This window comes from Coturnix japonica, chromosome 17, assembly GCF_054131305.1.
Source record: "Coturnix japonica strain WE chromosome 17, WE-NBRP24, whole genome shotgun sequence".
In the NCBI taxonomy this organism is placed as follows: Eukaryota; Metazoa; Chordata; class Aves; order Galliformes; family Phasianidae; genus Coturnix; species Coturnix japonica.
In genome coordinates, this window is record NC_140679.1 from 2841628 (window position 1) to 2852676 (window position 11049).

The following is an 11049-nucleotide window of genomic DNA, read 5'->3' on the forward strand; positions in this document are numbered from 1 at the left end:
TCAGCTGTGCCTGGTCCCCCTCTGCTCTGGGCCCTGAGCTGGCCCCAGCTGTGCCTGGTCCTCCTCCATCCTGGGCCCCAAGGCCCTGCCTCTGCCTGCTCCCCCTCTGCTCTGGGCCCTGAGCTGGCCCTAACTGTGCCAGGCCCCCCTCTGGCACAGGCCCTGCCTCAAGCCCCGCCCCCTGTGGGCAGCAGTGCTAGTGCCTGTTGGTTTTGCTCTCTTCCCTCTTCTTTCCCTGTTCTCTTCACAAATGCATTCAGATCCCCCAGGATGACATGCACTGATACTGCTGCCTTCTTCCTGCACAAACTTTCTGGGCAGCTCAGCTTTTTCTACAGAGCAGCGTGCCTTTGGAAGTGCTTGGAGGATGTAAACGAACAGCAAGAGAACACTGAGCTCTTCTGGGTCTTTCTAGGCATGGCAAAGGGACAGGAGAGTGTGCTCAGCCTCGAGTGGTTGCTTGTATGCAGAAATCACAGTTGTCAACATCTGTGCTGTTTTGCTGTAGGCAGTAGTGTGTGACAAGAAGCCTACAATTATCAATTTAGTGAACGTAATTAATTGTAACAGTTCCCCTTTCTTCTTCCCTCAACACTTGGGTTATGGAGTTCTCCTATGCTATGTGCCGGTGTAATACCTCTGAGCCACAGCACTGTTGCGTTTAGCAAAGCTCATGGCAACAGGCTTTGGCCAACCTCAGAGCTACGTAGATGATGAGAAGATATCCGATGATAGGAGAGAAAATGAACAAGCTCCAAGGTAAGTGTTGTTTTTTCCTTCTAGTCAGCACGCCATCGCTAAATCCTCCATGCTGTGACTTTTGTCGTGACAGTGATGATCCCTTAACCTCACACCTTTAGCGCAGCACTTTCTGTGGAGATTCCCACCAGTGACAAAGTATTAGTGCCGCTTTTCTGCCTGTTTCTTTTTTGTCTGTATTTTCCAGAATGTGGGTATTTCTTTCATTGCCCACAAACACTGCCCAGTGCAGGAGGAGGCAGGGACAAGAGTCAGGAGCAAGGGCAGAATAGTTTCTCTGTTAGTGAATGGAATGCCAGTGTTTTCTGCATATGGACTTGCCATAGTGCTTCTTACAAGGCCTAACAGTGGGATGAAATGTGCCCTGAAGCAGGTGTGCTTGCAGGAAGGCAAAAGAGAATTGCAAATATTGCTAAGGGGGGCCAGTAAGATGATCAGAGGGCTGGAGCACCTTTCCTATGAGGACAGGTTGAGGGAACTGGGCTTGTGCTTGGAGAAGAGAAGGTTCCAGGGAAACCTCACTGTTGGCTTCTAGTATTTGAAAGGAGCATATAAACAGGCAGGGGAATGGCTGTTTACAAGGGTGGACAGTGATAGGACAAGGGGAATGGTTTTAAAGTGATACGGGGAAGTTTAGGTTGGATATTAGGTTGATGTTTTTCACACAGAGGGTGGTGACGCACTGGAACAGGTTGCCCAGGGAGGTTGTGGATGCTCCATCCCTGGAGGCATTTCAGGCCAGGCTGGATGTGGCTCTGGGCAGCCTGGTCTGCTGGTTGGAAACCCTGCACACTGTGGTCCTTTTCAACCCAGGCTATTCTATGAGTCTATGGCTGTTTTTAACACCAAAATGCAACTTGGCTTGTAATTGTTTCTAAAATGATCTGGTTCGTCCTGTTTTGAATGTGATATTTCTACAGCAGAAGGATGCAGAAGTGAAAAGGCTCGAAACGCTACTGAAGGAAATTGCCGAATGTCAGGACAACCTCGAGGAAGCAAATGAATCCATAAGAAAACAATTGAGATGAATTATTTCCTATGGCCAGACCGCGGGGGGGCAACGAGGCGGCCGCCACCCACCCCCCATCTCCTTCCCCTTCATCCAACACGAAGGGGGTGATGGCGGTGGGGGGCCGAGCCCCTTCCCACACCAACCGGCTTTCAGGTCCCACCCCCAGCGTTTCCCACATGGTGAGTGGGGGGGGGGGGGGGGGGGGGGGGGGAAGCGGGAGGGGCGCAGGGTGAGCCTTAATTCTGCTCCCCCCGACTCCAACCGCACCGATCAGCCCTGAGCCCCCCCCCCCACCTGCAGCAGCAGCGCCAGGATGTGGAGGCGATGAGGGGGGGTCGCGTCGTCGGGCTCCAAACGGAGGCAAAGCCGTAACCCCCCTCCGGGGCTCCCCATCGTGCCAAAGCCCTCCCGTAACCCCCCCAGGCTCCGGGCAGCCAGACGCCGCAGGTAGCGGCTGCACGCTTTGGGCCGGGGGGGGCCGGGCGCCCGAGCCAATACTCTCAGGTATCCCCGCAGCCCCCCTTCGTTTTGGGTGGTGGTGGTGGGGGCGCCCACGGGGGTACACGAGCAGCAGCAGCAGCAGCTCCACCTGTAGGGGGGGGACACACAGCCCTCCGTGGAGACACAGCTGACACGTCCCCACCCCTCTGAGGACACCCCCCCCCCCTCCCCGGGATCGCCTTCCTCCGGCTCTGTAGACCGTAGGAACCAAAGCGAGGGCGGAACGCCAGTGAAGCAGATCGCGTTTCCCAGGGGACTCATTTCCGCAGAGCACGCGTTCCCTCCGGGGGAGCGGGTTACGGCACGGACCCATTGCGGATAATGGGGGGAAGGGGGAGTGGAGACCGGAGAGGTCTGACCTGGTTGCGTGGGGCGGAGGGCGGAGAACGGCAGAGGGAGCGGAAGAGGTTTGTGGGCTGAGGGCCGCCAACAGCCGCCCCCAAGGCCCCAGCATGGTTTAAGGGGGTATTTTGGGGCTAAGGGGTGGATTTGGGGTCCATAGGGTGGGTTTTGGGTGTATTTGGGGGCTGAGGGGTGGATTTGGGGTCCATAGGGTGGGTTTGGGGGGTATCTGGGGGTTATGGGGTGGCCATTGGGGGTTTTAAGGTGGGCTTGGGGGGGTTTTTAGGGGCTGTGGGGTGGGATTAGGGTGCAGTGGGGTGGGTTTGGGGTCTATAGGGTGGGTTGGGGGAGGTATTTGGAGTCAGTGGGGGCACTCTAAGACCCCAGTTTAATGCGGGGGGCGGGGGGGTCTCTTTGGAACCAAATTGGGTTGAAGGGGAAGGGGCGTGGGGGGCAATCTTTATGCCTACGGCTTTCCCTAGTGGTCACCCACAGCCACGACAGGGGAACTTCGTGTCCTTCCGTGCAGGGGGGCAGAGCTTAGGGGTGGGCCCATATGAGTGTATTATGGCCCGGCCCCCTCCCATCATCAGCGCTTCCTGCCCCGGGGCTGTGCCGCACCCAACGCTGCGTTCTGAGTTTCTATATAAAGGGTGTGTGTGTGTGTGTTATTAATGAGTATATATTGAAGGGGGGGGGGGGGGGTTTATTTTGGGGGGTTTGCGATGGCTTCGGTGTGGAAACGGCTGCAGCGTGTGGGGAAACGGGCGGCCAAAGTGCGATTCAAAGCGGAGCTGGAGGAAGTGCTGCTTGAGGGGGGTGGGGGGGGGGAGTGGTGAGTGAAGACCCCCACCCCCCCATTAAATAACATCAACATATACACAAAAGAAGGGTGGGGGGTTATGGGGGGTGTATAACCCTATATTGTGCTACAGGTGACCACCCCTGTCAGACACTTGTGACCTCCCTGACTCCAGCCCTGCTGCATGCAGGCACCACCTCCCCAATATCCAACAGGGTTGTGAGCCCCAAAACCTTGGGGGGACACTTGGGGTTCTATGGGGACATGAGACCCCAAATCCTTGTGGACACATTGGGGACACCCGGTGGGGATGTGGACCCCAAAACCTTGGGGTGAAGCTGAGGATGTGGACCCCAAAAACCTCACGGGGTGAAGCTGAGGATGTTGGGGATGTGGGCATAGGACCATCCTCCTACAGGACCAGCAGCAGCAGCTCCATTGTGTGACCTTCAGGGAGCTGGAATGGGATGGGGTTGGGGGGGTCACAGGGGTTATGGGATGGGGTTGGGGGGGGAGGGGCTCACAGGGGATGTGAGCAGACCCCCGTCCCATAATCAACAACAACCCCCAACCCAAAGCGGGACTGCCCCCGCCATGAGCCCTAAAGGGGCTTTCATCTGACCTGATCCCCCTTTTCCCTACAGACCGCCGCAGACACAGCAAAGGGGCTGCAGCAACAACATCAACAGATTGGACACGTCTGAACAGATTGAACAGATTGGATACGTCCACCCATCCTGTTGGGCCCAGCTCTTCTTGGCTCTCTGTTCCCTCCTGGCCTTGCAGCTGGCAGCTCATCGGCTGCTTTGGGGCTTCAAGCACAGCCCCGATGGGTGGCAGAAGACTGAAAGGACAGAGCGGGAGGGGTCTGCCTGAGTGGCTGATGGCTTTGGGGCCGCATCCCGCCAGCCTGAGCCAGGAGCCTGGGCTGTAATGCAGCCTTCCCCACAGACAGCTGATGGGCTGTCCCATGGCTCTCTGGAGACATGGAGAGGGACCAGCCCTGTGAACTGGGGGGCTCCTGGCCTCCCCATCCCTCTCTCGGGCAGCCACAAACAAGCAGCGACCCTTTGGCGTTAGGGAATGGGCTCTCGTTGGGTCACCCCCATGCACATCCCAGCCCACAGCCTCCAGCCTCACCTGTAGGCAATGCTCTCCCTCTGCAGAGAGCTCCGTCTCCTTCGCAACTGCCCGCTGTCAACACTTGCAGTGCTCAGGCTTCTGGTGTAGGTTGGAGTCATGTCAAATCTCACTGCAGTTGGGAAGGAAGAGGAGATTCGCCATCAAGCCTTTGGCTCGCTCACTAGCAGCAATCAGGCCTGTTCCCAGAGCCAGCCCTGAAACCATCTCTGTCCCCACTCCTGAGGGTGGATAGTGATAGGACCAGGCCAGGGAGGATGTAACTCTGAGCAGCCTGGTCTGGTGGTTTATGACCCTGCACGCTGTGGTCCTTTTCAACCCAGGCTATTCTATGAATCTATGACTGTATCAGATGAGTCTATGATTGTATCAGACCTCAGGGAAGTCACATGGAAGAGGCAAGCCTTTGAAATTAAGCTTGATTTGCTTTGCCCCTCATACACCTGATCACTGCATCCCTTACTTGGCAAATGGTCTTTCTGTGGGGTGTAGATGAGGAAAGGGAAAGAGGAAAATAAAGCAGCTGCTTTGTCCTAGAGCTCTTGTTTCACTGGGGTCTGGCCCTATTTTCTGAAACTAAAAGACGATGTGTGAAAGAAGGACGGGAAAGGTGCAAGGAGGTTTTGGTTTTGGTGCTGACTCCAGCCTGGTGCTTGCTGCTGGGAAAGGCACACTTGGCTCCAAGGAAGGATGCATGGGTGGAAAGCCAGTGGCCAGGGGTCAGGGATCCCCAGCAATAGAGGGCAACAGCCCAACCAAGAGCTGGGGTGATTTGCTTTTAAACTGCATCCAGTGAAGTCCTGTCCCATTGGTTCTGACATACGTCTCCCCATTCCCTTCCAGTTTGTGCAGAGGTGGCATGAAACAGAGGGCATTGCTTTCTGCCAGACTGCAGGAGCAGAAGCATTTCAGGTGCCTAAATGGTTTGCTTTCCACATTGTGGTTGAAAGGGGTACATATAGAAGGAGGACTTCCATTCTTGGGGTGGATATGCACATGGGAGGCTGCACAGGGAAGGCTCCATCCTGGCCAGTTCAGCCAGCAGCTGTATCCAACTGGCAGAAGCCCCACTCAGTGAGGCCAGCAATGGTCCAAGGGCCTCAAACCCCAGCCCATGAGGCCGGCACTGGCCCTGGGCCTTAAAGCCACAGTAACGGAAGTCAACATCGGCTCTGGAGCCTAAAGCCACAATCAGAGAGGTGAGCACCAGCCTCGGGGCATACAGATGTGCACCCCTATTCCTTCCCACGATCTCCCCTGGGACTCCATTGAGCACTATGAGGCCACATTAGTCTTGACTGGTTTTTAATGAAAATTACAAAACCATGACAGCTGCGCAAGAGTCACCTTCACTTCCCTGTTGTTTGACTTCAGATCACCCCATGGGCTGACCCTGGCGTTGGTTTCCTTAAATTCGGATCTAGGAGGCGTCCACTTCCATTATGATGAAAGCGCAGAAGTCATGCGAGCATTGCTGAGGTCTCAATGGTTGGCACGGTGGGAGGAGCACGTGTCCCACAGGTGGTGAGCAGAGCTGGTGCTCTGGCGAGCGTGCTGCACGCGGAGACTGAGCTCTGTGCATTTCGTGGAACAGATCACCCTGGCAGAGCCTGTCCGAAGGACTGCTGTGCTGTGTTGGTGAGCTGAGCGCAGCTTAGGCTGAACAGGCCCAACAGGTGAGCTGGGTTTGGTGCTGGCTGGCTGCTGGGAGGTGTCTCTACAGACATGAAATGCTAGGCCGGGGAGAAGTCCCCAGCTCCAGCAGTGCCCCTCCACATGGCTGTTCCCAGGGGAAAGAGGTTCTTGTGGAGATTCCAACCCGTGTTTTGGTGAGGATGATGAAACACCATTCATAAGGAAACAGAGCGCAACTTGTGCCTCACTACCACACGGATGGCTGGGTGCAGAGCTCCTGAGGAGATGGAGAAGAGCACTTGCTGACACAAGCCATGGCAGTCAGACACAAGCTGCAGCTAGCGTTGGGACGTTCTTGCAGCCAGCTGATTCCCAGACCTTTTCCTCCACAAGAGACTCAATTGCATGGCAGAACAAAGCTGGGAATATACTTCTCCCATTGACTTTTCTCTTGTGGATGATTTCTGCAGGGTTCCTGTTTGCAGGGAGATTTGGAGGATCGAGGCAGTCTTAGGAAGAGTGAAGCCAGCTCTTTCCAAGAGCAGGGAAAGTTCCTGTGGAGAGAGCTTGTGAGAGAACTTGTGCTTCCTCTGACACTTGAGCAATCATGTCTCAGCAAGGAGACAAGTGCGGATCCAATGCCTGCTCTGTGAGCGGAAAGGTATGGCTGGGTTCCTTTGGCTTGACTTTTCTTCTTTGTTCCCATTTGTAAAGGGAAGGAGTGGAGCAGGGGGAGCCCTGCTGGTCCTTTGGGACCTCAGTAAGCGGTTGGATCCTGAGCTCACTGCTGACAGCCTGGGCTAATGGCACGGGCAGGGCTCAGGCTGTATTTTCCCTTAGAGATCAATGATGTCTCAGCACTCTGATATCCCATCTCTGGCACGATCTGGAAGCTCTCAGCTGCCCGTTCCGACCTGAGTTTCTTCCTTTCTCTCTTCAGAGGTGGCGCAGCTGCCAGACATCCAGCTGCACCTTTCAGCGCGCAGAGGGACGCAATGGGGATGGACTGTCTTTACTGCCACGCAAAAGTGAGTTTCTCTTCTGTCTGTAAAACAGGGTCTTTCTTTAGTGGGGGGTGGACACGGGCTAACAGGACAATACTGCTACTGTCATCTGTGAAATCAACACACGATCTCTTCTTTTAGGGACAGAGCCCGTGCGTCCATGCAATGGTGCTGGGCAAGGTGGGAAACGGAAAGCCCATGCAGGTAAGAGCTGTGGTGTGGGTACCTGCCACTAAATAGGGCTGCATGAAGGGGTGCATGTGTGATGGAAGAGTGAAGAAAGCCCACTGCAGATCTGTGCTGACTGCAGAAATGGCACCATGCTGTAGCAGCAAAAAGGAAAATGGTAGGAACTACACTTGGAGAGTTGAAGTTGGTGGTTGGCTGTGCTCAAATCTTCCTCCCAAGAGATGCTCTTCAAGTATTTCTTGTTTCTTTCTGCCAGAAGATGACGCAAGCGGCCTTCCAGCAAAGCGCAGCCTTGCGGCAGGTCTGGGTAGGACTGCAGCCTGTGACGTGGCACCCAAGAGAGGTACAGAGGCACAACAGGCATCGGGGTTTGATTCAATGTCGTTCTAGTCAGGCTTTCTGTCTGTTCTTTCCTGGGAGTGTTGTTGCTGCATGTTGCTTGAGGTCTTTGTCCCTGGGATTTACAAGTACCTTCCCTGTCCAGATTTGAAATGCAAACCCACACTTCACCCAAGATCTGCTGCTGTGAACACTCAAGATGAGATTTCCTAGTATTGTGGCCCATTCTGCAGACTGAAAGTAGCCTTGGGCTCCCTTGAAGTCTAACTGCTTCTCCTTTCTTGATTATAACAGATGTACAATGTGAGCCAAATGGAATGATCTACGTGAAAGCAGTGCAGGAAGTGCTTTCTGGGAGAGATCATCTCCAGGCTGGAGGGCTTCCAGTAACAGCAGGTCCCAGCTCAGGGAGAAGACCTTCCCTGGCTGTGTGCCCCCGCTCTGTCTCCAAGACCCTGGCTGGAGGGAAACGCAAGGGCTTGGACGAAGAGCAACAGGCAGCAACGCAGTTGCCTGCTAACAAAAGAGCCAGGGGCCAGAGCACCGGCAGTGTGCCGGCCCCAACCCCACCACGGAGCTCCAAGCAAAGAGGTAAGAAGGTGCTGTGGCACCGTCCCGGTGAAGTGCTGTCCTTATCAAACACATTGAGTTTGCTTAGGGCTTGCTTTACCTTTTCCTTCTCTGTGGAGGGGAAAGGAGTTGAAGGCTACAAAGTCCAAAGGCAGCGAGGTGCCAGAATACCTAAACGCATCTCTTTCCATTAACATCATTATGCTCTTCCGTATTTCCCCCTGGAAATGTTACTCACTGAGAGGCTTCCTAGTCCCATTTGCTTTGTCTTTGGACTGCCATTTGTTTTCTCGGCACCCATATTTCTGCAGCTTTGCTGTAGACAAAATGAATTCATTGGTATTCTTGCTTTCCAGCAAGAAGACAACAACAAAAAGAAAGGAAAAGGGAAATGAGAAAGGCTTCTTTGAGAGCTGCACGTGCAGAGGTGAGTCCTTGGTGAACACAGACACGCATTCTCTTGTTGGTCTCAGTGCCTACATCTGTCAGACATAAAAGAGATGGCAAAATCCTGAGAGAAGCGATGGAATAGAAAAATTGTGTGTTTGAGGAAATGACACTGTCAGTGAGAGCTGCCATGGGGAGCTTGGACGCCTTCCTCTGGCTTGAGAACAATGTGGTTGGTAACAGCCAGAAGGTTTTGCTGTGATAAAGAAGCTTGCCATGTTGGGCACTGCAACCTTTGAAACGACCTTCCCATGACAGAGCATGAATCTTACCATAGACAACGTGTCATGGGAAGTAGTGTCAGTGACCTGAATGAAAGGAACATGCTGTTCCACACGGGGCCATTCTGGATGTTTACTGGTCAGGCTTTCTTCATGAGATCTCCCTAGATTGTTTCTGTCCTACTTCTACGCTTGCTTTGTTTCTTTCCAGTTCTTCGCAGAGATGAACAGCCTTGCGGAGATGATGCAGAAGGTGCACATGAAGGACTGAGAGGAAAAGCGTCACAAGGCAGCGGCTGCAGTGCACAGCATTTCAGTTGCAGCCCAACTCAGCATTCCATGTTTTACTACATTCTGGGATTTCTTTTATTTATTTATTTATTTATTTATTTTTATTTTTATTTTTTTTTTTTCCTTTTTTTTTTTCTTTAATGCATTCAATCAATAAACTATCATAATTACATATTCACAAAGACTGCACAGCCTGATTTGTCCAGTGGCATTCCATGAGCAGCTGCCCGACATTTGGTCCAGAGTAGCATCTACGCATCTTCGGTCCACTATGCATCTTCGGCCCACCACAGCCCATCCCAGCACCGTTCTTCCAGGCAGTGCTCCAAGTGCTCCTGCTGTTGCTAGCACTCATAGAGGTTTCCCATGGAGCTCCATGGCACACAGGACCTGGCCCCCGCACACAGCTGTACAACCCCACTCCATTGCACAGCCCTGCACACAAACATGGGCAGCTCCTCTCTTGCACACAGCCACATGCCTGCTCATACTTGTATGACCCCAGCCATTTGAATAACACTGTGCACACACATTGATGTGCAACCCTGTCCTTCTGTCTACCCATGTGCATGGGCATCTATGTGTGCCACCATGCCTCCTTTGCACACCCAGGTGCCCACACAACATTCCATGCCCTTGTACTGATACTTGCTGCTACTCCTTCCCAGGCTGAAGATTCTGCACTTGCTTTTGTTAAACCTCTTCACGTTTATTGGTGCCCAGCTCTCCAGTCTGTCCAGGTCTTGCTGAATGGCAGCACAGACTTCAGGTGTGCCAGCCATTCTTCCCAGCTTTGTATCATAGGCGTACTTACAGAGCATGGACACTATCCCCTCCTCAAGGTCATCAGTGAAGATACTGAACAAGATCAGACACAGCACCAAGCCCTGGGGAACACTGCAGGCCACAGGTCTCCAAATGGACTCTGTGCTGTGATGCCATTATAGAAGGCTGCAGGGTTGGTTGAGCATGACTTTTCCTCGGTGAATCCAAGCTGCATACTGCTGATAAACTTCTTCCTTTCCAATTGCTCTCAGAAGGCATCCAGACCAAACTGTTCCAGCACCTTTCCAGGGACAGAGGTGAAACTGACTGCCGTGCAGTTTACCAGATCCTCCTCCTGCTCCTTTCTGAAGACTGCAGAGTCACAGGCTCTCCTCCAGCTTTCAGGCACTTCTCTTCTCCAAGACCTGTCAAAGATGACAGAGTTTGGCAATTACCTCTGCCAGCTCCCTCCGCACATGTGGATGCATCCCATCAGAGTCTATGGATTTGTGCACACTGATCCCACCCAGATGCTCCCAGATCACCCCGTCCTCACCCAGAGGAAAGCTCTCCATTTCCCAGGCTTTCTCTCTTCCCTCCAGGGTCCAGGAGTCCCAAGGGGCAGTCTTTGAAGTGAAAACCAAAGTAAAGAAGGCGTTCAGCATCTCCACCATCTCAGCATCACCCATTTCCAGGACACCCCCCTTCCCTATTTCCTACCTTTAGGGATGAACCAATCCTGAGCTCCAAAGAAGCGCTATTTAAATACTGCCCAGCTCTCATGGCTAGGAATGGATTTCAAGTAAGACTCATAGTCATAACGTGGTGTTGAGTGACCTGCAGTAAGCATTGTTACTGCTAGAAATGACCTGCAGTCTCAAGGAAAGGTAAACAAACCCATGCTAGGTATTACACTGAATCGCATCAGTGCAAAGGGCTTTATGACAGATTGCTTTTGTGTCAGCATCTATCAGATATCAGATGGGTCCCTTGGCTCATTTCCCACTTTGTTAGGAATTTGGAAGCACCGTG

The 11049-nt window shown here is 53.3% G+C and overlaps 2 protein-coding genes and 1 long non-coding RNA gene across 6 annotated transcripts in view; all 3 read left to right on the forward strand.

Annotated features, from left to right (window-relative positions):
* Nucleotides 1-11049, forward strand: part of LOC146758031 (rho GTPase-activating protein 32-like) — a 106164-nt gene that overhangs the window by 23995 nt on the left and 71120 nt on the right. The gene's annotated exons all lie outside the window — the stretch shown is intronic.
* LOC146758033 (uncharacterized) lies at nucleotides 298-6403 on the forward strand. Of its 4 annotated transcripts, XR_014935242.1 has the most exons (4): nucleotides 298-759; nucleotides 1680-1950; nucleotides 4061-5468; nucleotides 5931-6403. It is a non-coding gene; the product is annotated as an uncharacterized LOC146758033 (long non-coding RNA). The 4 variants fall into 4 exon arrangements; XR_014935241.1 differs by lacking the exon at nucleotides 298-759 and having other exon boundaries at nucleotides 839-1950; XR_014935243.1 differs by lacking the exons at nucleotides 298-759; nucleotides 1680-1950 and adding an exon at nucleotides 2047-2275.
* LOC146758034 (uncharacterized) lies at nucleotides 6799-9665 on the forward strand. Its single transcript, XM_085518618.1, has 8 exons — nucleotides 6799-6852; nucleotides 6906-6958; nucleotides 7050-7219; nucleotides 7337-7399; nucleotides 7641-7727; nucleotides 8018-8314; nucleotides 8650-8720; nucleotides 9173-9665. The coding sequence occupies exons 1-8, from the start codon at nucleotides 6799-6801 to the stop codon at nucleotides 9230-9232; spliced, it is 855 nt and encodes a 284-aa protein (XP_085374744.1). The 3' UTR covers nucleotides 9233-9665.